The 27,810-nt window shown below is 47.4% G+C and overlaps 1 protein-coding gene across 2 annotated transcripts in view; it reads left to right on the forward strand.

Annotated features, from left to right (window-relative positions):
* MYOF (myoferlin) overlaps positions 1–27,810 on the forward strand; it is a 517,119-nt gene that overhangs the window by 453,038 nt on the left and 36,271 nt on the right. For both annotated transcript variants that reach the window (XM_040361780.1, XM_040361785.1), the window contains 5 exons: positions 4,792–4,947; positions 5,420–5,511; positions 14,474–14,644; positions 15,049–15,197; positions 20,140–20,279. In XM_040361780.1, coding sequence (XP_040217714.1) covers positions 4,792–4,947; positions 5,420–5,511; positions 14,474–14,644; positions 15,049–15,197; positions 20,140–20,279 — 708 coding nt within the window. The remainder of the gene's footprint in view (positions 1–4,791; positions 4,948–5,419; positions 5,512–14,473; positions 14,645–15,048; positions 15,198–20,139; positions 20,280–27,810) is intronic.

Here is a 27,810-nt window from a genome sequence, read left to right on the forward strand (position 1 = left end):
AGCAGAACCAGGAGACAAGATTCTCCTTCATCTGCGGCCTCGAGGGCATCGTCCCATATTTTGAGTAAGGCCGTTTCTGTCCCTGATTGTAATGGATCCAGTAGATTGTGGGTATCTAGATGCTGTTGCAGCTGTTGTACCACTACTTTCTCCATTATCTTGGAGAGAACATTTAGGCCTGTTATGGGACGGCGGTGAGTTGGGTCCTTGGGATCCAGGTTAGGTTTTTTCAAGATGGGCTGGATTGTGCCCTCTTTCAACAGGGATGGCACTGTGCCTTCCTTAAATGACTGGTTTATAAGCTGTGTGATGGGTGGTGCCAGGATGTCGGCACATTCCTTCAGCAGTTTGGTGGGGATGATATCATTGGGCGATGAGCTGTTCCGCAAAGCACCAATGATGTTTTTTGTGGTATCGATGGAGATCGGTTCCAGAGTGAACTTTGTTGATTGTAGAGCGTTTCTGTGGGTGTTTTGTGGTTGATTGACGGTGGGGTTGAGGGGGGTATTGTTTTGCAAGATGCTTTCCCGGATTCTTTCAATTTTGTTGATGAAGAAATCCGATAGTTCATTACAGAACTCTTGGGTGTCTGAGTTGGGGACTTCAAGACATCCTGGATTCATGGTCTGGGTGACCATCTTGAAGAGTTCGCGGGGGCGGTTTAGGGCGCTGTTAATCGCCATAGAAAAATGATGTTTCTTGGCTTTGAAGATTATGACTACTGATTCTAGCACCACCTCTTCAGGCACTGAATAACAGGTTGGATGTAGTAGCGCTTGCCCAATATATAATAGAATAAATAAGGTGACAATCCAAAATAAATGAAAGTAAAAAACGTCAATCCACCACCGACTGTGGGTCTAAAAGTGTTCCACTCAAATTGATGTCCAAAGAATGACCACCCAACATTTAGAATTCAAATGTGGTAAGTCATGATGAGTGGTAAATAATAATTGGATAAAGAAAACACAATTATGCCAATGACAGCACAATGTAAATCATTAAGAACAGTGATCACAATAAAAATAGTGACATCCAAAAAAGTGCTTCAATCAAAAAAGTGCATAGTGCAACATAATGCAATACAAAATAGTCCACAAAATGATCCAAACAAGTAGCATGCATAAGTGAGCATGAACAAAAATAATTAAAAATATATATGTTGTGCCAATCAAACCAGAAAGACAAATAAATTTCTGGCAGTATAGTGTTAAAAAAAGTGTGTCCAGTGCACAATCCGTGCAGGAAAGAATATATAAATAATGTTCTATAAAAATATTTCAATCAATAAAATTGAATGAATAGGTGACAATCTATATATAAATTATAAAGTGCAAAAAGTGCTTCAATGAATCCATTAAAGAAAACTTGAGTGGTTGATGCTGAACGTGCAATCGTGCTTGAATACAATCCTTCAGGCTCCCCACAGTGTCTGGAGAATAGTGTGTTCCAGCCCCTTACCTCTGGAGGGCTTTACATAAAGCCTCTATGTTAATACTCCCAAATACGGCGGCTTGCTGCTCCACTCCCATATACCACGGCTCATGGGTTAAAGATGACTCTCAAATGACAAAAGGGAAGCCTCCATAGCATAAAATCAAACGATTTATTAGGTAAAACAAAGTAATATACACTCACAAACAGATGAGATGTAAACAGCGTGTCTGTCTTAGTGTCTCCGCTCTGCGGCCGCGAGCGGATGACGTCACCAGTAGCTCTCCACGTCCTCACGCGTGAGGACGTGGAGAGCTACTGGTGACGTCATCCGCTCGCGGCCGCGAGCGGAGACACTAAGACAGACACGCTGTTTACATCTCATCTGTTTGTGAGTGTATATTACTTTGTTTTACCTAATAAATCGTTTGATTTTATGCTATGGAGGCTTCCCTTTTGTCATTTGAGAGTCATCTCTAACCCATGAGCCGTGGTATATGGGAGTGGAGCAGCAAGCCGCCGTATTTGGGAGTATTAACATAGAGGCTTTATGTAAAGCCCTCCAGAGGTAAGGGGCTGGAACACACTATTCTCCAGACACTGTGGGGAGCCTGAAGGATTGTATTCAAGCACGATTGCACGTTCAGCATCAACCACTCAAGTTTTCTTTAATGGATTCATTGAAGCACTTTTTGCACTTTATAATTTATATATAGATTGTCACCTATTCATTCAATTTTATTGATTGAAATATTTTTATAGAACATTATTTATATATTCTTTCCTGCACGGATTGTGCACTGGACACACTTTTTTTTAACACTATACTGCCAGAAATTTATTTGTCTTTCTGGTTTGATTGGCACAACATATATATTTTTAATTATTTTTGTTCATGCTCACTTATGCATGCTACTTGTTTGGATCATTTTGTGGACTATTTTGTATTGCATTATGTTGCACTATGCACTTTTTTGATTGAAGCACTTTTTTGGATGTCACTATTTTTATTGTGATCACTGTTCTTAATGATTTACATTGTGCTGTCATTGGCATAATTGTGTTTTCTTTATCCAATTATTATTTACCACTCATCATGACTTACCACATTTGAATTCTAAATGTTGGGTGGTCATTCTTTGGACATCAATTTGAGTGGAACACTTTTAGACCCACAGTCGGTGGTGGATTGACGTTTTTTACTTTCATTTATTTTGGATTGTCACCTTATTTATTCTATTATATATTGGGCAAGCGCTACTACATCCAACCTGTTATTCATTTACTCTGAATGCGTGAGCATTTTTAGTAGTGGCTGCTGCTTATTAACTGCTTTATATGTTATCTATCGTTATTTTAGTTTATTATTGCCTTGGCTAGGTTGATTTGCGCATTAGTTCCCCCCCATTTTCACTCTTCAGGCACTGCCAACTTGGGCGTGCACTCCATAGGCCAAGGGGGGACGATTGCCCCCCCCCTGGAATCAAGAAGGTGTTGAAGACCAGGGCTTTTTTTCTGCCGGAACGCAGCGGAACGCCATTCCAGACTCCGATTTGACGGGTAACACAATAGCTGGTAGAGGAAGTTTTCTTCACAATTTCTATGTACTAGCCCATGTGAATCCTGCCCTCAGCTCAGTGGCATACTAAGTAGGGGGCAGGCCTCCCCCGGTGCCACACACTCTGTGGGGTGTCAGGCTTGCGCCCTCCCCTCCGCGTCTGAAGGGGAGACAGCGGGTGGATTTAAGCAGAGGCAGGTAAAAACACAGTACAAACAGTCAGAGAGCATTTGAATGGCTTTGCAAATTGGGGGGGGGGGCTCGCCGCACCCGAATGGCATCCGTCGGCGCACCCAGGACCCGCAAACGAACGATCCCCGTCTCTCGTGGCTGCACCGCGGCTCTGATCTGTCTTGCACAGCTGAGCAGAGTGAAGCCACCAGCGCCACCTCCCCTTCCTCCGTGTAGCACGTGCTGGCGCTGCCACTGACTGCAATGTCCCACGCTGATCTTCTGAGCCGAGGTACATTATGGGTCTGGAGGGGGGTCTGTAGTGTACTGTAAATGGGGGTTCTGCACTGTAGGGGGGGTCTGTATTGTACAGGGTATGCACTGTGGGGGGTCTGTAGTGGTGGGTCTTTAGTGTTGGGGGACCTGTATTGTTGGGGGGGGGCGGGTGTCTGTGCAAAATACAGGCGTCCATGGCTGTAAAATGTAAAGGGGTGTTGTGTAATGTAATGGGGTCCAGAGCTGTGGGGTGCTGTGTAATATACAGGGGTCCAGAGGTGCAGTTGTGGAGAGGGGGGTGCACAGTAGTGACGAGATATTGAAAGATACAGGGGGCACAGTGGGGTGTTTTTACATTTTAACGGGGGGGGTGTTTTTAACCCCACCGCTAGTGGTTGAAGGGATAAAATGCGACTGTGTATCGCCGCTGCCGAAGCGCTCCCCCCCCCCCCCCGCGAAAACATTTCAAAGGACGCCCATGACTGTTTGCAGCTGCCCCTTTCACTAGCCTTCGTGGCTAACTCTCCACAGTCCTCCCAGGCTGGTCACTCACCAGCCCAACCAGCTGACTTCTCCCATGTGTATGGGGGATTTTTCCAGCACCCAAGCCCCAGGTCCAAGCTCACCCCCCCTTCCCCAGACTAGGGGGCACCCTGTGAGGGCCTCAGCACTCCATCTTCATTTTCCATCTGGCTGCTCCTGCTGGCATGACTCATGGCTATTTAAAAAGTTTTTCCTACCCCCTTCCAGCCTCTTTCTGCTGGGGCCCTCGTAAATGTTCCAAACAGTCCCTCCTACCTTCCACCCACTGCATCTGAAAGTTTCTCCAAGGTTCAAGAAAACAGGGGGAGGAACCAGAGATGCTGCTTGCTGAGTCATCCAGCCTCCCTGAGTCACTTAACCCTGACCCTAATTCAACCCAGGCATGGCTCTCAGCCAAACTAATTTGCCTACACGAACAAAACCTGTTTACACCTAGCACACTAGCTAGACTGCAGGGGTAGGCAACCTCGGACCTCCAGCTGTTTTGAAACTACAAGACCCTGACAATTACTGGCATGACTAGAGGCAGACGCATGATGGGATTTGTAGTTTCACCACAGCTGTAGTGCCATGGTTGCCTACCCCTGAGTAAGAGGGTGCTGTATATAAATGTAATGAGAACAAATAACTATCGTACACAAATAATAAACTGAGGTGTAGACCATTTGTCTAGAATTGATGGCAGTCAGAGTCTGGTTGGTGTAGATGACATCCAGGGCTTTTTTTGTTTTTATAATTCATGTTCACTGTGTGGTTCTACAGTCGGTATGTTTTACAATACAAATAATTAACCAGTCTTGATCTCGTAGGGTTCTTTACGTATATACCCTCTCTCGGATGATCCCAGTGTCTCCTGCCCACCCCGACAATTCCGAGAGCTGCCAGACAGCGGACCTCAGGAGTGCACCGTTCGTATCTACATTATCCGAGGAATAGATCTGCAGCCAAAGGATAGCAATGGCCTGGTGAGAGTCATATCTTTCATTAACAGTTCCTAACATTTAGTAAGCCGGTGTAAAGATAAGACCTCTGCAAATAAGCAACCCCTTATACAAGAGACTTTGTCTCGAACTAATGCAGGCCATACAGACAATTTTCTTTCCTTGAACCTCAAGCAAACCAAAATGTATGTGAAAAACACAACATATCAGGAAATGCAATAAATATACATGTGTTTTTAAATACCGAAGGATGAATTGGCCTGCAGGAGGCTGCACAACCAAGGTTTGTCTGCATAGAAAAGTCAGTGTGCAGGTAGACAGAGGGTAATGTACACTGTAATTACTGATTCTTTGTCTAAATACAACCATTTTCCTTGATTCTAAAGAAGGGGTTTTATTTTGCCCACGCTTAACATTTTCTCTTTATGGATAATTTTTATAATGGATATAACTATCCCTTTTTATCTTTTTTTTTTTTTTTTTTTTTTCATTATAGTGTGATCCTTACATCAAAATTACTCTGAGTAAGAAAGTGATCGAAGATCGGGATAACTATATTCCTAACACTTTGAATCCTACATTCGGGAGGTAACTTCAATCTGTAATTATCTTTAAAATCCTTCCTTCTGTAAACCTCAAAAATATACAGTAGTATTCCCATGTGCTCCTCCGGCAGCTACATGAAGGTTATGTTAGGAGTTGGACAGTGAGTATTTGGATGCTTTCAGAGGAGGAGAGGGCACAAACATGCATGGAGGGATAGGACGGTGCTAAGGGAATTTTTTTACTTTGATGTCAGGTTTAAAGACCAAAGTGAATATAAATCCTTTATAAAAAGGAAAATCGCTGCAAGTTGGCATTATAAAATCTTGATTTCTCTTCCGTTCATAGACGGACACAGCCTTCTTTGACATTAGGGTTATGCTTCTTCCTACCAGGAGAGTTTAGGCAGAATTTAACAGCACTTAAAGTGTTTAAAACCTTTCCTTCGTGCCGCTCCTCCCAGGGGGCGTGGCTCCCCCTGCTCTAGGAGCCTCAGTCTTTTTCTGCCTAACGACAGGAGAGGAGTCGGGCACTTCTAGAGTCCTGTACTCTGGAGTTTTTTTCTCGCTTTTATTATTTTGTTCCTGCATTTTTGAATCCAGTGATTCTTCTATCAACAGCCGACTGGGTGACAGATTGGGTCCTCGACTCTTGTAGTCCCCCCATGTTCGGCCATCGAGCGTGTGCCGGCCCTTAGCTCAGCTTTGGGACGTCCACGACAGGCCCCGTTGCTCCAGGGGCGGCCGGGGAACTTCGGTTCTAGGGCACACATATGACCGGTCTCTATGGCTGTGTCACAGTGTGTCTGGCCGACAGCCATGCCGTTTACGGACGTTGGTTCTGTCTGGGATACCTCCAGCCGGGTAGTCGCAGGACGGGTAAGTAGTGGCCCCTTACTCAGTTAAGTGGTCTGGCTGGTGTTTTCCCTGGGGAGGTCGACCGAGGGTCCGCCCTGCTTTCCTCTCTCCCCTTCCTCTCCCTCCTTCCCCTGACTGGGTAGTGGCTGTGAAGGGAGGCCTCCTGGGTTTTCTTTATTACCACCGGGGCCCGTGTGTTGTTGGGGGACTGTGTTGTTACTCTGGGGGGTGCTGCTGTGTGCTGCTGTGTTATATGAGGTGATTTTTACCTCAGACAGCGGCCATCATGGAAATCTCTTGGTCTCTTGTGACAGTTTTAGTGCTGTGAAACGCTGTGATTCTTCCCTGAGGTGACAGACACAGCACAGCCTCTGGTCTCTTGTGACAGTTTTAGTGCTGTGAAATGCTGTGATTCTTCCCTGAGGTGACACACATCACAGCCAGCACATCAGAGCACACCTCAGGTTTTCAGCTCTCTCTGCAGCTGGATGGGGTGGTGAGTACCAGGGGCCCCCATACTCTGCAATAGCAGCAAGGAGGTGACCAGTGGGGGTTTGAAGCAGCTAGTGTCCGGATGGGGGGTAAAAAGCGCCCCCTCCCTGAGCCTGCTTCTGGGGATGTCTCTCTGATGCAGAATTGCTGTTTTCTGGTTCTGTTATGTCAGAGGCTGTGGGCTTAACCCACATGGATAGTGAGGATGACTCTGCTGCAGAGTCAGTTGCTGGCAAGGAATTTGTTGGAGCTCTTGTTTCTGCGGTGCGTGAGACTCTAAAAATTGAGGATGTGGCGGAGACACCAGCCGTGTCAGTAACTTTTGGGTTCCGCAGACCGCCATGCTCGGCTAAAGTGTTTCCTTGTGTTCCTTTTTTGGCCAATATGTTAGACGAGGAATGGGATGCACCGCAAACAGTTTGTCAAAAAACTTTGCAACCCGTTACCCCCTTGAGGGGGACTTTTTTTTAAAAAATAGGTCTCTCCTCCGCCAGTGGACCCCCCTGTGTCCAGACTGAGCAGGGCCACCACGTTGCCTGTGAAAGGGGCTCCCTTTTTCGCGGTGGTGGGTTCGGCGGGGAGGCCGGCTCTGGCCGGGGCCCTGGTGGCACAGGCCCCGACTGAAAGGGCGAAGCTCCTGCTGCAGGAGCTGGAAGAAGGGGATGCTTCCGAGTCCTCTAGGGACCTGGCTGAACAATTGGTTCAGGGTCAGAAATTTCTCTGCGAGGCGGCCATGGATACGATCCGGGGCTTCCGTCTATGCAGTGGTTCTGCGCCGCCTTGTGTGGCTGAAGAGCTGGTCTGCGGACTAGTCTTCTAAGGAGGCCTTGGTGATGGCCTTTAAGGGTGAACGGTCCTTTTGGGACTTCCCTGAATGGCATCATTGAGGATGCCACGGGTGGTAAGCGCATGCTGTTCCCACAGTCTGGGAAGGGCTAGGGACCTCGCCATGTGCAAGGACCCTCCTTGACTACCTCTGAGCGTTTTTCGCCCGCCCTGTGCGGTGGGGGTAGGTCTACAAGGTGCTTAAACCCCCGCCGTGGGGCAGCAGCGCACCTGATACCGCATGCCTAACAAGTCTGCAGACATACCTGCTTCCGCCTGAAGGTCTGCTCCCGCCCGTGTCTCGGGTGGGAGACTGGCTTCGCACATTCGTGGCTCGGTGGAGGTCTCTCCTCTCCGACCATTGGGGTTGCGAAGTGGTTTCCTTGGGGTACAAGATAGAGGGTCTCTCTTGTCTGCCAAACAGGTTTTTTCCCTCCGGCCTCTGACCTCCTCCGGTTCGCCAGTTGGCTCTGTCAGGGGCTGTCCAGGATCTTCTGGTCAGGGGGGTGATTGTGCCAGTTCCCTCGTTGGAACGGTCTCGGGGGTTTTACTCCATTCTGTTTGTGTCCCCACGGAGGATGGGGCCCGGTCAATCCTGGGCCTCAAGTCCCTCGTTTGTTTTGTCAAGGTGCAAACTTTCAGGTGGTGTCGATTCGCTTGGTAATAGCGGCACTCCATCAGGTGGTTTTTCTGGCATCCTTGCTTCTTCGAGCTCTGAATTGGTGGAGCCGTGTCTATCACGTGTCAGGCTCTCCAAGAGTTCGGCTGGTTTCTGGATTGTCCTGAAATCAGGGTTGATTCCGTCTCAGGGACTGGAATACCTGGGACTAGTCCTGGATTCCGCCGGGGCAGGAGTGTTTTTCTCCTAACGGAAAAACTTCAGACTCTGCTATCTGCTGTGCAGCAGTTGCCGACCCAGTAGCGGTCATCTCTGCGATTCTGCAGGAAGGTTCTGGGTCCATTGGGGCCTCTTTCGAGGTGGTTCCGTATGCCCAATTCCACGCCAGGGTACTACGGAGGGAACTGCTGTCACGTTGGGACTAACTTCCGTCATCTCTGGATTACCAGATTCAATTGAGTCATCTGATCATGTCTCCCCTGGTGTGGTGGCTGGCGTTTCCGGTGCTTCGGGCCGAGAAGTTGTTTTCTGCAGGCCACTGGACAGTAGTCACGACGGATGCCAGCCTCTCCGGTTGGGGAGGGGCACTTGGGGCACCCAGTCAGCCCAGGGGCACTGGACTCAGGTGGAGTCCTGCCTACTGATCAACGTTCTGGAGCTCCAAGAAATCAAGCTTTGACTTGCCGGGTGGTCCCTGGATCTACAGGGCTGACCGGTCAGGATCCTGTCCGATATCGCCACGGCCGTGGTGTAGGTTGATCATCAGGGAGGCACACAGAGTTCTGTTGCAGCGACGGGGGTCTCGTACAACCTTTCGGTGGGCCGAAGGGTCCGTTCCGGCTCTGTCGGCCGGGTACATTCCGGGAGTTTACGGAATTGGCTAGCCGACCTCCTAAGTCGCACTGCACTGGGCTAAGGAGAGTGGTCTCTCCACCCGCAGGTGTTTAGGGGTCTGTGCCAAAAGTGGGGCACTCCGGACGTGGACCTTCTAGCGTCCCGTCTCTATCGGTAGGTGCCACGGTTCGGACGCGTCAGGCGCATTGGTGGCTCCTTGGGGTCACTATCGCCTGATTTACACCTTCCCTCCTCGGAAGCTTCTTCCTCGCCTGCTGCGCAGAGTGGAAGCTGTAGGGATTCTATCAATCCTGATCGCCCCAGATTGGCCGCGTCGCTCCTGGTACGCGGACCTGATGCGTCTGGTGGCAGACGCCCCCTAGCGCCTTCCCCTGGGGTTGATCTTCTGTTACAGGGTCCGATCTTCCACCCTGTTTCACAGCCACCGGCTTTAGCAGCGTGGCTGTTGTGAGCCAGGGGCTGAAGGGCTGAGGCCTATTGGGCTCGGTGGTCTCTACCGTGCTGCGTGCACGGAAGTCTACCTCACGTAGGATTTCTCATCATACATGGAAGGCCTACATCTCTGTGTGCGGGGAGATGAACTGGCACCCTCATACATACGTGGTGTACAGGGTTCTGCTGTCTTTGCAGCAGGGAGTGGTTCAGGCTCTCGCCTTAAAGCGGGAGTTCACCCATTTAAAAAAAAAAAAAAAATCTCCCCTTAGCTTCCTGCTCGTTCGGTCTAGGGGAATCGGCTATTTATATTAAAATATGTGCAGTACTTACCCGTTTTCGAGCTGCATCTTCTTCCGTCGCTTCCGGGTATGGGTCTTCGGGAGCGGGCGTTCCTTCTTGATTGACATTCTTCCGAGAGGCTTCCGACGGTCGCATCCATCGCGTCACTCGTAGCCGAAAGAAGCCGAACGTCGGTGCGGCTCTATACTGCGCCTGCGCACCGACGTTCGGCTTCTTTCGGAAAATCGTGACGCGATGGATGCGACCGTCGGAAGCCTCTCGGAAACCTGTCAATCAAGAAGGAACGCCCATTCCCGAAGCCCATACCCGGAAGCGACGGAGAGGATGCGTCTCGTAAACGGGTAAGTACTGCACATATTTTAAAATAAATAGCCGATTCCCCTAGTAATAACGAGCAGGAAGCTAAGGGGAGAAAGTGCCCTCTAAGGGTGAACCCCCGCTTTAAGTACGGTTAGGAGCTGAATTTCTGCTCTGGCTGTTTTTACTTGCAGCGACCCTTGGCATCGCACTCTTGGGTGCGTACGTTGGGTCAGGGGGTCTGGCAGGTGGCCCCTCCGGTGCGCCCTCCATTACCCCCCATGGGACTTGGATTTAGTCCTTTCAGTGCTTCGGGATGCTCCCTTTGAGGACATTCGGGAGGTTTTTTGTTTATTGTCACAAACGGTGATTTTATTTCTGGTAGCAATTACCTCGATCAGACGTGTGTCTGTCTGATCTGGCGGCCTTGTCTTGCAAGGCTCCCTACTTGGTCATCCGTAAGGATAAGGTGGTGCTGCGGCCGCAGCCGTTTTTTCTCCCTAAGGTCGTTTCGGCTTTTCACATTGATGTGGACATTGTTCTTCCATCCTTATGTCCTCTGCCGAAATGCCAGGAGGAGGCCACTTTGCATCCTCTGGATGTGGTTCGGGCCCTACGAGTGTACTTATCTGTTACTGTTCTGTTCCGGAAGTCGGACTCACAGTTCGTGTCAAGAGGGCCTGGCAGTCTCGTCGGCCACCGTTCCTAGGTGGTTCTGACGGATTGTGCTTCAGGCCTATGCCCTAAAGGGGCATGCGCCCCCTTTCGGGTTATGGCGCATTAGACCAGGGCAATCGGGGCCTCTTGTGTTACAGCGGTGTTAGGATGCATCCTGGTCGTCATTCCACGCTTTTTCAAAGGTTTACGAGGTGGATGTGTGTGCATCTTTTGATGCCTCCTTCAGCCGCAGGTGTTACGGGCGGCAGTTTATGGTTGGAGTTTCTCCGTTGAGCAACTCCGGTTTTTGTATTGGGGTGTAACCTGGTTTGCTGTGTTATTTTCCCACCCCTCAAATTTTTTGGACACTGCTTGGGGACGTCCCTAATGTCAAAGAAGGCTGTGTCCGTCTATGAACGGAAGAGAAAATAGGATTTTTGTACTCACCGTAAAATCCATTTCTCTGAGTTCATAGACAGACACAGCACCCACCCCTCCTTGGTTTGTACTGCTTGTTACGGACTGAGGCTCCTAGAGCAGGGTGTGGGTTATGCCTGGGGGGGCCACGCCCCCTGGGAGGAGCGGCACGAAGGAAAGGTTTTAACACTTTAAGTGCTGTTAAATTCTGCCTAAACTCTCCTGGTAGGAAGAAGCATAACCCTAATGTCAAAGAAGGCTGTGACCGTCTATGAACTCAGAGAAATGGATTTTACGGTGAGTACAAAAATTCTATTTTTTCTGAGTTTTTTTTTTCATAGGTTGGTGACAATATATCTAACTAGTTAAGGAAGGTGCACACAGGCATTGCAATTGAAAGCAAATATAAAAATTCCCCAGCCACCAAACTTGCTATTTGTAAAACGGGACCTGTGTAAATCTGAGTTACACAGATGATATACAGGTGCATCTCATTAAATTAGAATATCATCAAAAAGTTAACTTATTTCAGTAATTAAATTAAAAAAGTGAGACTTCTATATTTTATATAGATACGTTGCACAAATTATATATTTCAAGCATTTTTATTTTGAGGATTACGGCCTACAGCTAGTGAAAACCCCAAATTAATTGTCTTGGAAAATTAAAATATTGCCTGAGACCAATGAAAAAAGATTAATACAGAAATGTTGGCTAAGGGCTCTTTCACACGGGGCGGATCAGTGATGATCCGCCCCATGAACTGCCGCTTGCTCAGCAGGGATCGCTCCACTGATCCCCGCTGAGCCGATGGATGACAGGGAGGTCAGGGAGGGTTTTCTTCCGTCTGCCAAATTGGAGGATTGCGGAACCGGGTGAGATCGGGTGTCAGCAGATGTTCATCCGCTGACACCCGCAATCTCATAAGGACCTATGTATGTCCCTTTTTCATCGGTACACGGATGGATGAAAAACCGGACATACGGTCAGCCCGTGTGAAAGAGCCCTTACTGAAAAGTATGCCCATGTACAGTATGATATGCACTCAATACTTGGTTGGGGCTCCTTTAGCATAAATTACTGCTTCAATGCTGCGTAGCATGGAGGCGATCAACCTGTGGCACTGCTGAGGTGTTATGGAAGCACTGATTTCTTTGACTTTCAGCTCATCTGCATTGTTGGGTCTGGTGTGTCTCATCTTCCTTTTGACAATACACCACAGATTCTCTATGGTGTTTAGGTCAGGCGTGTTTGCTGGCCAATCAAGTACAGCGATACCATGATCATTACCAACAACAGCAGATGAGAAGGCTTCCCAAATCATCGCTGACCATAGAAACTTCACACTGGATCTCATGCAACCTGTATTCTGTGCCTCTCCACACTTCCTCCAGTCTCTGGGACATTGATTTCCAAATTAAATGAAGCATTTTCCACAGTCCGTGATGATTTGGGGAGCCATGTCTTCTGGTGTTGGTCCACTGTGTTTTTTTTAAGTCCAAAGTCAGCGCAGCCGTCTTCCAGGAAATTGTAGAACACTTCATGCTTCCCTCTGCTGACCAGTTTTATGGAGATGTTGATTTCATTTTCCAGCAGGACTTGATACCTGCCCACACTGCCAAAAGTACCAATACAGTACCTAGTTCAATGATCATGGTATTATTGTGCTTGATTGGCCAGCAAACTCGCCTTACCTAAACCCCATAAAGAATCTGTGGGGTTTTGTCAAGAGGAAGATGAGACACCAGACCCAACAATGCAGATGAGCTAAAGGCCGCTATCAAAGAAACCTGGGCTTCCTTAACACCTCAGCAGTGCCACAGGCTGATCTCCTCCATGCCACGCCGCATTGATGCAGTAATTCATGCAAAAGGATCACCAACCAAGTATTGAGTGCATACTATACTGTACATGGACTTTTCAGTAAGCCAACATTTCTGTATTAAAAATGCATTTTTTATTGGTCTTGTGTAATAATCTAATTTTCTGAAATACTGAATTTTAGGTTTTTACTGTAAGACATAATCATAAAAATTTAAAGAGATGCTTGAAATATATCCTTCTGTGTGTAATGAACATACATAAAATAGGAGTTTCACTTTTTGAATTACTAAAATTAACTTTTTGATATTCAATTTTTTTGAGATGCACCTGTATGAAAACTGTTTACCTACAAAATAATTTGTATTTCTGTTGATCCAATTCTGATATTTACACAGGTCTGCTACAGAGCACAGCCCTGTCCCTACTCCCAGCCTATGATTGAACAATGAAAAGAAGCAGCAGACTGATGAGCTCAACTTTCTGTTACTTTGCTCTCCTTTCTCATCAGCATCCTCTCTGATTAGCTCCGTGTGCTGCTTCTCCCTTTGCCAGTCTGAGCTCTGCTGCTGTCTGCGGCACTACAAGAGTGATACCAAGTCAAATTCGAGTTCTAACACTCCTTGAAGTAAAAAGCATATTTAATGATGTATTAATTACAGAGCTGCATTATTTTGTCTTGTGTCTGGAGTTTAGCTTTAAAGTGGATGTAAACCCACTCTCATCCTTTCTGAACTACTGCCATAGTGCTGATCTATAAGGATATACACGCCTCCTGCATGTATCCTTACCTGTAAAATGTCTCCCCTCTGTCTGTCATAAGAACTGAAAAACTGCAGATTCTGTGGGTGGATCTGTTGTCTGGAGCTCGATGGGTGGAGTCGTGATGTCAGTAGACTCCATGCCCACCTCTACACTCCCCTAACCATGAATTCTGCTATGATCACTAACATCCAGTCAAAATCCAGAAAAGTAACCACATGACTTTAGATAAGGAGTGGGGGTGGGAATTAAAAAATAATGCCTGTCTCCAGGCTAGTGCATGAGATATGTAAATAACCTGTCATTCACAGCAAGGGGGCGGAACGGACTAAGGTTTTTCTCTGTGTATCCGTTTTATTTCAATGAACAATAAGAGGATTGCTCAGAGCTGGATTAACTGTGTGGCAAGACAGGGCACAGATGATAGGAAATCTTATACTGTACATTGTGACATAAAAAATAAAAAAAAATTCTCGGGTTTACATACACTTTAAATTACCAAAATTCAAGTTGTGTGTGTTGATATGCTGTTGCAACAGCCTAGATTTTTTTTTTCAAAGCAAGGCAACATATCTAGCAGTCTTTGGAAGTTGTGCATGCTATATAGTGTTTGTGAATTTTAAAATGGGTCTTTTATTCTAATGAATATTGCAATTTTACATTCCACCAGAATGTACGAACTGAATTGCTTCTTACCTCAAGAGAAAGACCTGAATATTTCGGTCTATGATTATAACACTGTGACACGGGATGAGAAAGTTGGAGAAACGATTATAGATCTGGAAAACCGATTCCTCTCCCGCTTTGGAAGCTTTTGTGGCATTCCACAAACCTACTGTGTGTAAGTGTACATTTTTACTCAAAGGCTTTTTTCAGTCTGGGTCTCCAGTAAGGCTTTCCAGGCAACACAACCAGCTCAGCACTTCAGTTTATTCTGCATCACTTCTGTCGTTTGGTGGTCCTGGCACGTCTGCTGTTGATGCTGGAACACGCCCCTTGCTACATCTTTCATACAGATGTTAAAATACAAGGTGCTTCTTAAAGCCACCAATCAGACATATTTACCTTTAGAAGTCTGAATGTGATTGGAGATGCTAAATAGTGGCCTTCATTATCGAAAAATATAAAAACCTTTTTGTTCCCGTATCCATTCCAAAGCTTTTTTCACCTTGCACATGTCTTATTGACTGGCTTTTAAAATCAACTCAAGATTAATCCATGCTCTTTGCCGTATATTTTTTATAGCACAGGAATAAATCAGTGGAGGGCCCAGCAAAAGCCAACACAGATTTTGCAGACTGTGGCCAGATTAAAGGGAGTCCGTCCGCCAGTGTATTCAGAAAACGGAACCAAAATCAGCTTTTCAGGACGCGAGTATCTACTCGAGAACTTAGGTGAGCAGAATCGTATATTGCCAGACCTCAATTCAAGCATAGAGACCTAAATGTCTGCTTTAGTTATCAAATCAAAGTTGTAAAATGAATGTTCCTCAGATTGCATTCCATAAAAGTAAAGGATGTACATAGGAACTCATTGGTAAAACCAATCATGTTTGTTTATGTTTTTAACTGCATACTTGTGAGAACCTGAGCAAAGTGAATACTTTTATTTATTCGAATGAAACATGCTTTTAATATTTAAGTATTATGTGCTCTGGCATTTGTCCTTTCAGAGACCTTTTCCCCAAGAATTTTTTATTTATTTTTTACTTGTATTGACTTGTATTCCCCTACAGCCACTAGACAAATGGCTTCTTAATAAGGAAATACAAGAGCACTAATGATGTGGAAAATGCATCAACCTATAATACCCAATCAGATTTTATCCATGAATGGTTCAGACCATTGAGAACTATGTAAGATAATATATGATTGTCATGGGTGCATCCAGCACGTTGCATTTTGCCTTACTACATAAATCAGTGAAAGCACATTACTTGTGGGGGGAAAAAAGGATTACTAAGGAGTCTCACCAATCCTGTGGGAGCACTCAGAAGTCTATATAACTTGGACCCTTTTTTAATATGGTACTGCCTTTAACCACTTCAATACCGGGCCTATTCTGGCACTCCTCTCTTACATGCAAAAATCTTTTTTTTTTTTGCTAGAAAATTACTCAGAACCCCCAAACCGTTTGTTTTTTTAGCAGACACCCCAAGGAATAAAATGGCGGTCATTGAAACTTTTTATCTCACACGGTATTTGCACAATAATTTTTCAAACGCTTTTTTTTTTTTTTTGGAAAACGGTTTAATGAATTAAGAAATAACAAAACGGTAAAGTTAGCCCAATTTTTTTTATAATGTGAAAGATTGTTACGCCGAGTAAATAGATACCTAATATGTCACGCTTTAAAATTGAGCACACTCATGGAATGGCGCCAAACTTCAGTAATTAATCTCCATAGGCGACGCTTTAATTTTTTTTTTTTTTTTTTTACAGGTTACCAGTTTAGAGTTAGAGGATGTCTAGTGCTAGAATTGTTGCCGACGCTCTAACGCACGCGGCAATACCTGGTTTAAATGACGTTTTACAGATGAGGGCGGGACTTGAGTGTGTGTTCGCTTCTGAGCTCGAGCTACTGGGGACAGGGGCATTTTACATTTTTTTTCCTTTTTTTATTTTTACACTTCTTTTTTTTTTTTGTATTCCTATTACAAGGAATGCAAACATCCCTTGTAATAGGAATGGCTCGTGACAGGTACTCTTTATGGAGAGAGGTGGGGTCAATAAGACCCACTTCTTTCCTCCAGGCTGGAAAGCATAAGGTCGGGATAGAAATTTACTGATCTCATGCTGATAGCCGAGATTAGCTTCCGCGTACCTGGGCGTGACGTCATAACGTCACGTTTGGACCGCCGAATATCTTAGAGATGACTGGTGACCATCTGGTCACCAGTCATCTCTATGCTTCTCATCTGGCGCCAGCAGATTGTTTCTCCGGGTCCCCGATGCCATGGGAGAGCCCGAAGAAGCACCGGATGGCGGCGGGAGTGGGGGACGTCTCCTCCCGTCGCCTATAAGAATGATCAAGCCGTGGAACTGCCGCGATGATCATTCTTATGGTGCACAGAATCGCAGACTGAAAAGATGGTTATCTGAATGATGTCTAACTGCAAGCATCGTTAAGGTACCCCCACTGAAAGTCCAGGACGTCATATGACGAAACGGTTGTGAAATCCTGACTGGACGTCTATTGACGTCAGTCTGACATCCTGCATCTCCGATCTCGGTAAAGAGCTCCGGCGGAGGCTCTTTACCACGTGATCAGCCGTGTCCAATCACGGCTGATCACAATGTAAACAGGAAGAGCCGTTGACCGGCTCTTCCTCACTCGCGTCTGACAGACGCAAGTAGAGGAGAGCCGATCGGGGGGAGTTTGCGCTGATTGTTTATCAGTGCAGCCCCCTCCCGGATCCCCACACTGGACCACCAGGGAGTGCCCCCAGTGCTCAATAGAGCACAAATAAATATAAAAAAAAATGTTTTTAATGCAATCGATGCCAATAAGTGCCCACAAAAGGGCACTGACTGTGCCCAGCAATGCCATCAGTACCACCCCTCAGTGTCACCCAGTGTCCATCAGTGCCACCTCTTAGTGCCCATCTATGCCCAATGCCCATCAGTGCCGCCTATGAGTGCCCATCAGTGCCGCCTACCAGCGCCGCCTATCGGTGCCGCCTATTGGTGCCACCTCGGTGCCCACCAGTGCTGCCATATCAGTGCCCATAATTGAAGCAGAAAACGTATTTACAAAAAAATTAACAGAAAAAAAATTAAAATGTAATTTTCTTTCAAAAATTTCGGTCTTTTTTTAGTTGTTGCGCAAAAAATAAAAATCGCAGAGGTGATCAAATACCACCAAAAGAAAGCTCTATTTGTGGGAACAAAATGATAAAAATTTCATTTCGGTACAGTGTAGCATGACCGCACAATTGTCATTCAAATTGCGACCGTGCTGAAAGCTGAAAATTGGCTTGGGCGAGAAGGTGCGTAAGTGTCTAGTATGGAAGTGGTTAATAAATCTTACTATTTTGGATTATTTGTTTTAAAATTGTATTTACACTCACCGGCCACTTTATTGGGTACACCTGTTCAATTGTTTGGCAACACAAATCGCTAATCAGCCGATCACATGGCAGCAACTGAATGCTTTTATGCACCTAGATGTGGTGAGGATTTGCTGACATTTAAACCAATCAGAATAGGGAAGAAAGGGGATTTAAATGTCTTTGTGACATGGTTGTTGGTGTCAGACGGTGGCTGGTCTGAGTATTTCAAAAACTGCTGATCTACTGGGATTTTCACACACAACCATCTCCAGGGTTTACAGGAATGGTCAAAAAAAGAGAAAATATCCACTGAGTGGCTGTTGTGTGGATGAAAATGCCTTGTTGTCGGGAGAATGGGCAGACTGGTTCGAGATGATCGAAAGGCAACAGTAACTCAAATAACCATGCGTTACAACCAAGTTATGCAGAATACTGTCTCTGAACGCACAACACCTCAAACCTTTAAGCAGATGGGCTACAGCAGCAAAAGACCACACTGGGTGTCGCTTCTGTCAGCTAAGAACAGGAAACTGAGGCTACAATTCTCAAATTCTCCAAAATTGAACAATACAAGATTGGAAAAATGTTGCCTGATCTGAGTCTCGATTTTCTGCTGTGACATTCAGATGATAGTCGTAATTTTGTGTAAACAACATGAAAGCATGGATCCATCCTGTCCTGTATTACCGGTTCAGGCTGGTGGTGGTGTAATGGTGTGGGGGATATTTTCTTGGCACACTTTGGGCTCCTTAGTACCAACTGAGCATCATTTAAATGCCACTGCCTACCTGAGTATTGTTGCTGACCATGTCCATCCCTTTATGACTACAGTGTACTCATCTTCTGATGGCTCCTTCCAGCAGGATAATGCACCTTGTCACAAAGCTCAAATCATCTCACCACTGGTTTCTTTAACATGGCAATGAGGTCACTGTACTCCAATGGCCTCCACATTCACCAGATCTTATCCAATAGAGCAACTTTGGGATGTGGTGGAACCGGAGATTCACATCCATGGATGTACAGCTGACAAATATGCAGCAACTGTGTGATGCTATCGTGTCAATATGGACCAAAATCTGAGGAATGTTCCCAACACCTTGTTGAATCTATGCCACAAAGAATTAAGGCAGTTCTGAAGGTAAAAGGGTGTCCAACCCGGTACTGGCAAGGTGTACCCAATAAAGTGGCCAGTGAGTGTATTGTCACTAGCAGGCCAGCTTTGCAAGACAACTGAAATGCATGACAGGTGATAACATTTGCTGCTCAGTGATTGCAGTATTCTAGTCTGCATCTCCCTAAGGTAATGCATAAAACCTGGCCTGTTAGTGGGCCCTAGGGACAGGGTTGATGATCACTGGTCTATAGCAATGGTGGGCTTCGAGTGCAGCCTTAGGGTTCACACTGATGCAAATTGGATTCAAGTTTCCTCGCATCCAATTTGCATGACAGGAGAGTGTGACTGGCTCACAATGGATCCGGTTCACACCCCTCCGAGGTGGCTGCGGTCCGGATTGCAGAAGGGTCGTGTGCATCTTTGGCTCCATTTCAGTTGTGAATTCAGGCAAAATTCAGACCTGATCCGCACCTAAATTGGTATACAGGGATGCACCGGACCCTTGCTGTGGGCCGCAGCAAGTATGAACCCAGCCTTAGACATCACCAAAGACTGCACATAAAAATCAATGAGTACTTGGTGTCAGAGACAAGCACACAAGGGAATATAGTCAAAGGTTTCTGGTCTGAGGCTGTGAACAAGAGATGTGTAGAGCCTGTTAATATAATACAAGAGATGGTTAGAGACTGCAGATGTGATAAAGGAGATGTTAAGAGATTGCAATCATGATACATGAGATGGTCAGAGACCACAGACATGATACAAGAAATGGTCAGAGAAGACAACGTACAGGAGACTACACATATAGACGTTGCTGGAAACATTCTTTGGGAGACTGTCATTAACTGAGGATAATATTATACGGGACTGTTAGAAATCACTACTACAACAGGGCAATATGAAAACAGATTTGTGTTAACAGGGGCCCCATCAAGCCACACAAAGTGCCAATGATTCACGGGTTGGGCAGCACGGGTAATCTGTCATGTCACACTTGAGTTCTTTTCTAACCTGTTTACGTGTGTGTGTGATCATGTTGCCCTTGAACTCTATTTTAAAAACCGCTCCAATTATAGGACAAGGTAAAGACAGCCATCCCATTCTAAGAACAAAATATGCATAATTTGATAACATGTTCTTTAACATATCGCCCTAATATTTTATTTAGAGGCAAATAAGAAAATGCATCAGCACTTGGGACCTGCCACTGAGAGGCTTGCTCTGTATGTACTAAGAAACCAAGGCCTAGTTCCAGAACATGTGGAAACCAGGACATTGTATAGCACTTTCCAACCAAACCTCCCACAAGTAAGTCATCCTTATGCTGGAATTTGCTATTTTATTTTACTCAGAAGTACATATTAACCACTTAAGACCCGGACCTTTTTGCAGGTAAAGGACCTGGCCAGTTTTTGCGATTCGGCACTGCGTTGCTTTAACAGACAATTGCGCGGTCGTGCGACGTGGCTCCCAAACAAAATTGGCGTCCTTTTTTTCCCCACAAGCAGAGCTTTCTTTTGGTGATATTTGATCACCTCTGCGGTTTTTATTTTTTGCGCTATAAACAAAAATAGAGCGACAATTTTGAAAAAAATTCATTCTTTTCTTACTTTTTGCTATAATAAATATCCCCCAAAAATATATAAAAAATCTTTTTTTTTTTCCTCAGTTTAGGCCGATACATATTCTTCTACCTATTTTTGGTAAAAAAATCGCAATAAGCGTTTATCGATTGGTTTGTGCAAAATGTATAGCGTTTACAAAATAGGAGATAGTGTTATTGCATTTTTATTCATTTTTTATTTTTTTTACTACTTATCAGCGGCAATCAGCGATTTTTTTTTTCATGACTGCGACATTATGGCGGACACATCGGCCAATTTTGACACATTTTTGGGACCATTGTCATTTTCACAGCAAAAAATGCTATAAAAATGCATTGTTTACTGTGAAAATGATAATTGCAGTTTGGGAGTTAACCACTAGAGGGCGCTGTAGGGGTTATGTGTGACCTCATATGTTTTTCTAACTGTAGGGGGCAGGGCTGGACGTGTGACGTCATTGATCGTGTTTCCCTATATTGGGGAACACGCGATCAATGAAGCTGCCACTGTGAAGAACGGGGAAGGTGTGTTTTACACACAGCTCTCCCCGTTCTTCAGCTCCGGGGACCGATCGCGGGACTCCGGCGGCGATCGGGTCACGGTGCTTCGGACCGGGTCGTAGGCGTGCATCCGCGACCCACGGCTGGGCACTTAAAGAGGACATACAAGTACGTGCTTGTGCCCAGCAGTGCCATTCTGCCGACGTATATGTGCAGGAGGCGGTGCTTAAGTGGTTAATGGGTACATGAAGGAAAAGCATGGAGGGCAGACAACCTATGAGACAAATGCATATCCAGTCATGTAACAAACAGATTGGGAGAGCATGATGACTTTAAATTTCTAGTACTGGGATCCTAAGTTTGATTCCTACCAATTTTACATGAATTATGTAGATGATCCAGTATATGTGTGGTTATCAACAGGATTCACCTTTAGAAACCAAGAACCTGCTGATAGGTTAACGGAAAACGATTTGTGCAAAATGCATAGAGGCTACCATTGCGGGCCTTGTCTTTTGAAATGCTAATTGTTTGCTTAACAGCCTATTTAGTACTTTTTAAAGGCTAAATTCACTTTTTTAAGGAAAAAAAATAAATGTACATATTTTTGCAGAAAAAAGTGTATTAATTTTTTCTCACAGGGGCCTGAAAAGCATAGTGCCCACAATCTGTGGATTGTTGGGCAGAAAGCTGAAGGACGGGTTTGTAGGAGCCCAACGTTGCACCATCAGTCTGTACGGGCTTTAGAGAGCTGGAGGAAGTGGCATTAGACTATGGGTGTGCTAATCGGCACCCTCACAGTCCATTGAGAATCTCAAGCTGTCTGCTGTGGTGGGAGAAGGGACTTGTAGTTTGTCACAGATCCCTGTGAATGAATGACACATGTGGAGGAGCCTTGCACAGCCATGCCAATTTTAAATGCAACAGCTGCTGGGGGGGAGAGGAACCCCTACCCCTTGCAGGAGTGAAGGGGCATGCCGCAACATGTTACATACGGTTGTAACATCTAACATTTTCTAAAGGTAAACTTCTCCTTTAGGTCAGTGAACCAGGACAGTCTGAGTTTCTCTTCCGTTCATAGACGGACACAGCATCCTTTGACAGTAGGGTTATATCCGCTTCCCTTTAGGAGAGTTTAGGCAGAAAAAAAGCACTTTAAGTGTTAACACATTCCTTAATGCAGCTCCTCCCAGGGGGTGTGGCCTCCCGGGTATAACCCACACCCTGCTCTAGTAGCCTCAGTTTTTTTCTGCTTAACGACAGGAGAGGCAGGCACTCTGGAGTTCCTGTACTTTGGAGATTTTTTTCTTGCGATTTTCTCGCTTTTTATTATTTTGTTCCTGCATTTTTGAATCCTGTGATTATTCTATCAACAGCCGACTGGGTGACAGGCTGGGTCTTGACTCTTGTAGTCCCCCCATGTTCGGCCATCGAGCGTGTGCTGGCCCTCAGCTCTGGGTCGTCCACGACAGGCCCCATTGCTCCAGGGGCGGCCGGGGAACTACATGTTCCAGGACACACATATGACCGGTCTCTATGGCTTTGTCACAGTGTGTCTGGCCGACAGCCATGCCGTTAGTGGACGTTGGTTCTGTCTGGGATACCTCCAGCCGGTGGTCGTAGGACAGATAAGTAGTGGCCCCTTGCTCAGGTAAGGTGGTATGGCTGGTGTTTTCCCTGGGGAGGTCGACTGAGGGTCCGCCCTGCTTTCCTCTCTCCCCTTCCTCTACCTCCTTCCCCTGACTGGGTAGTGGCTGTGAAGGGGGGCCTCCTGGGTTTTCTTCTTTACCCCCAGGGCCCGTGTGTTGTTGGGGGACTGTGTTGTTACTCTGGGGGGTGCTGCTGTGTGCTGCTGTGTTGTATGAGGTGATTTTTACCTCAGACGGCGGCCATCTTGGAAATCTCTTGGTCTCTTGTGACAGTTTTAGTGCTGTGAAACGCTGTGATTCTTCCCTGAGGTGACAGACACAGCACAGCCAGCACATCAGAGCACACCTCAGGTTTTCAGCTCTCTCTGCAGCTGGGTGGGGTGGTGAGTCCCTGGGAGGCCTCTGCTTCTATTTTTCCAGCCAGGAGGTGACCAGTGGGTTGTTCTGTCTTGCAGTACACAGCGGTGGGGCAATATGGAACCTGAACCTGTTGTTTCTGCCCCCAGCAATGCCTGAGTTATACTTTATTCCCCTGCTCCTGCCGCATCTGTTGAGGCAATGTCGGCTGTACTTGAGGCGTTTCTCGCCAGGTTTGAAGCAGCTGGTGCCCAGTAGGGGGGTACAAAGCGCCCCCTCCCTGAGCCTGCTTCTGGGGATGTCTGTCAATGTAGGCTTAACCCACACGGACTGTGAGGATGACTCTGCCTCAGGGTCAGTAAATGATAACATTTTGTTGGAGCTCTTATTCTGCGGTACGTGATACTCATAAACTTGAGGATTTGGCGGGAGCACCAGTTGTGCCAGTCCCTTTTGGGTTCCGCAAGCCACCCAGCACCGCAAAAAAGTATTTCCCTGTGCTCCTTATTTGGAGCATTTGCTATGTAAGGATGGGATACGCCACAAAAAGTTTTTGCTGTTCCTAAAAAACTTTGCGGTCCGTTATCCCTTTGAGGAGGACTTTAAAAGACCCTCCTGTGTCCAGACTGAGTAAGGCCACCACATTGCCTGTGGTGGGGGCTCCTGCTTTTACGGACCCCACTGATAGGAGAGTGGAGGCTGTGGCCTGCTCTATGTTCATGGTTGTGGGTTCGGCTGTGAGACCGGTTTGTCATGGTCTTACCTCTTTGCAGGCTTCTCATCACTGACATGTGCTGGCGGCCATCTTGCTTCATGGGGTTCTTGTAACCTGCCTCACTCTGCGGCTCCTCCTTCCCACTGGGAGGAGCTGGCTGCTCTGCATATATATATGACTGCAGCTGCAGCATTTCCTTGCTTGGGTCTCTCGTCTGTTACCCCTCCTGTGATCGTGCTGCTTGTTCCTGGTTCCTGATCCCCGGCTTTGTTTCACCCTATCTCTGGCTACAGACTCCGGCTTGGCTGACGTTCTTCCCTGGCTATCGACCCTGGCACCGTTGGACGACTCTTCTGGCGATTACGATCGTCAGCGTGGACTTTGACCTTGCTGTTTGGTTTCCAATAAAGATCCTCTTATTCATTTATCTGTTTTGTACGTCTGATTCATGCTTCCATGACATTAGGCCCAAGCCATGAATCCTGACAGTGCAGGGCCATCCTCTCTACCCATGCTGGTTGCCAGACTTGATCAGCAGGATCACCTGCTGGGTCAGTTCGCTCAGGCGTTGCAAACCCTGCTTGCACGCACTGCTCATCTCGCTCCTGCTGCTGTTAGGCCGGTTGTCGCTCCTGTTTCCGCTCCTACTGCCGCTCCGGTTGTTGCGCCAGAGTCTACCCCGGCACCCGTTGTTGCGCCGGCGGTGTCTCGGGGTATGACCAGTTCTGCCCCCCTCCCACAGCTCTTTGGGAGTGAGCCAACTCAGTGCCGAGGCTTCCTTAACCAAGTGGGCATTTATTTTGAGTTGCTGCCGCATGCCTTCCCTACTGAGAGATCGAAGGTGGGCTTCCTGATCTCGCTGCTCTCGAACAAGGCCTTGGCCTGGGCTAGTCCTTTATGGGAGAACAACAATCCGGTGGTTGCCGAGTTTTCTGGTTTTGTTGCTTCTCTTCGGAGGGCTTTCGATGTGCCGACTCGCACTGCCTCTGCTACGAAGCTCCTCATGTGCATCAGACAGGGTTCACGATCGGTAGCCGAATACGCCATTGAGTTTCGTACCCTGGCAGCAGAGGTGGCCTGAAATAATGAGGCCCTGGTGGCGGCCTTCTCCCATGGTCTCTCTGACACCTTGAAAGATGAGATTGCGGCTAAAGACCTACCCGTGGAGCTCGAGGCTCTCATTTCTTTCCTGATATTGATTGACACCAGACTCAGGGAGAGACCTTCCTTTAAGGAGAGCCTGCGGAGGCCTCCCAACAGATTGGCGCCTACGTTTGCTTTCCCACCCGTTCCTCCCTCTCCCCCCACGCCTCCTGGGGTTAACATGTCTGGGGGTGAGCCCATGCAACTGGGGTTTGCTCACCTGTCTGAGGGGGAGAGGGCACTTCGGAGACGTGAGGGTCGTTGCATGTACTGCGGTCTCAGTGGGCATTTTCGGTTGTCATGTCCGAACCGTCCGGGAAACGCTCGCACCTGAGATCCTGTCGGGGACAGATCTTGGGTGGAGTTTCCTCGTCCCCGGTTTTCCGTGCTGAGAAACCACTGCTCACCGTTGTCCTCTCCTGGGCCGGGGCTCGGTGACGGCCCAGGCGTTGGTGGATTCTGGTGCTGGTGGTCTTTTCATCGACAGTAGATTTGCTGCCGCAAACTCCATTCCTCTGCAGGTTCGAGCTTCTCCGCTGGTTCTTGAGGCGATTGACGCCTGGGCCGTCACCGAGCCCCCGACCCAGGAGAGGACCCCTTCAGCCGCCGCAGGTGACTCATGAGACCCTTCCAGTGGAGATAGCCATTGGGGCCATTCACAGGGAGTCGGTCTGCCTTCAAGTCATTTCGTCTCCTCACTACTCGGTGGTCTTGGGGTACCCCTGGCTCCAGAGGCATAATCCGACTTTCGATTAGAGATCGGCCGAGATCCTCTCGTGGTCCCCACAGTGTGGGGCTAGTTGCATCCATGGGCCTGTCAAGGTGTTGTGTGCCTCCTCGTACTCCGTGTTGCCTTCTGAATACAGGGAGTACCTAGATGTATTCGATAAGGTGCGCGCGGGTGCTCTGCCTCCGCACCGCCCATACGATTGTGCCATAGATTTACAACCTGGTGCCATTCCTCCTGGTGGCAGGGTATATCCACTGTCGGTTGCTGAGAATGAAGCCATGGAGGAGTACGTAAGGGAGGCACTTTCCCGGGGGCACATTCGCAAATCCTCTTCCCCAGCGGGGGCTGGATTTTTCTTTGTAAAAAAGAAGGGCGGAGAATTGAGGCCTTGCATCGACTATAGGGGCCTAAATCGCATCACGATTAAGAATGCATACCCGATTCCGTTGATTTCCGAGTTGTTCGACCGTCTCAAGGGGGCTACGGTCTTTACCAAACTCGACCTGAGGGCTGCATATAACCTTGTAAGGATCAGGGAGGGTGATGAGTGGATGACCGTGTTCAACACCAGGACCGGTCATTACGAATCCCTGGTTATGCCCTTTGGGTTGTGGAATGCGCCCGCAGTCTTTTTAGGAATTTATCAATGATGTTTTTCGTGACCTGTTGCAGCAGTGTGTAGTGGTCTATTTGGACGATATCTTGGTTTACTCTGAATCCATGGAGGCCCACATTTCGGATGTCAAGCGAGTGTTGCAACGGTTACGAGAGAACAAGCTTTTCTGTAAGCTCGAGAAATGCGAATTTCACCGCTCCCAGGTAACCTTCTTAGGTTACATCATTTCCGCGGAGGGGTTCTCCATGGACCCTGAGAAGGTTTCGGCAGTCCTATAATGGCCACAGCCCACTGGTCTTCGTTCCCTGCAGCGCTTTTTGGGCTTCGCCAATTATTATTGGAAGTTCATCAGGGACTTCTCCATGCTGGCCAAGCCTCTCACGGATCTGACCAGGAAGGGCAGTAATTCCCATGATTGACCGGCCGAGGCCATCCTGGCTTTTGAGGCTCTAAAATCAGCCTTTGCTTCGGCTCCCATACTGTCTCATCCCAATCCTGGATTGCCCTTCGTCCTTGAGGTGGATGCGTCTGAGACGGGAGTAGGCGCCCTTCTGTCTCAGCGTCGGACACCAGAGGGTCCTCTGCTTCCCTGTGGGTTCTACTCCAGGAAACTGTCACCCGCGGAGTGCAACTATCAGATTGGTGACAGAGAGCTGTTAGCTATCGTGCAGGCTCTCAAAGAATGGAGGCACTTGCTCGAGGGTTCTGTCCTGACGGACCACAAGAATCTGACGTACCTTTCGGAGGCCAAGAGATTAACACCCCGTCAGGCCAGATGGGCTCTGTTTCTGTCACGCTTTAATTACGTGGTTTCCTACTTACCCAGTTTCAAGAACGTCAGGGCGGATGCCTTGGTAGATGTTTCGTGCCTGAGGAGTTGCGTACCCGGTTGTTGCGAACCTGCCATAACTCCAAGACCGCGGGGCATCCTGGAAAGAATCAGCTGTCCTGGGCTGTCTCACGTTTGTTCTGGTGGCCTTCTCTACGGTCTGACATTGCCGCATATGTAGCGGCATGCTCTGTTTGTGCCCAGAATAAATCCCCCCGGCACCTTCCTGTTGGGACTTCTACAGCCCATTCCCAATGGGGAGCGCCCATGGTCACACCTGGGGATGGACTTCATTGTGGACCTTCCGGTGTCCCGTGGCCATACGGTCATTCTCATGGTTGTGGATCGGTTCTCCAAAATGTGCCACTGTGTTCCATTCAAGAAGTTACCCACTGCACAGGAGTTGGCCACGGTTTTCGCCAGGGAGGTCTTCCGGTTGCACGGGTTGCCTAAAGAGATAGTTTTGGATCGAGGGAGTCAGTTTGTGTCCAGGTTCTGGCGTGCTTTTTGCTCTCAGTTGGGTATTCGACTCTCCTTCTCTTCGGCTTACCACCCTCAGTCCAATGGGGCCGCAGAGCGATCCAATCAAGCCCTGGATCAATTCCTTCATTGCCATGTCTCTGATCATCAGGACGATTGGGTTGACCTTCTGCCTTGGGCTGAGTTTGCAAGGAACCCGGCGGTTAACTCTTCCTC

Source organism: Rana temporaria, chromosome 8 (genome assembly GCF_905171775.1).
Source record: "Rana temporaria chromosome 8, aRanTem1.1, whole genome shotgun sequence".
NCBI classification, from domain to species: domain Eukaryota; kingdom Metazoa; phylum Chordata; class Amphibia; order Anura; family Ranidae; genus Rana; species Rana temporaria.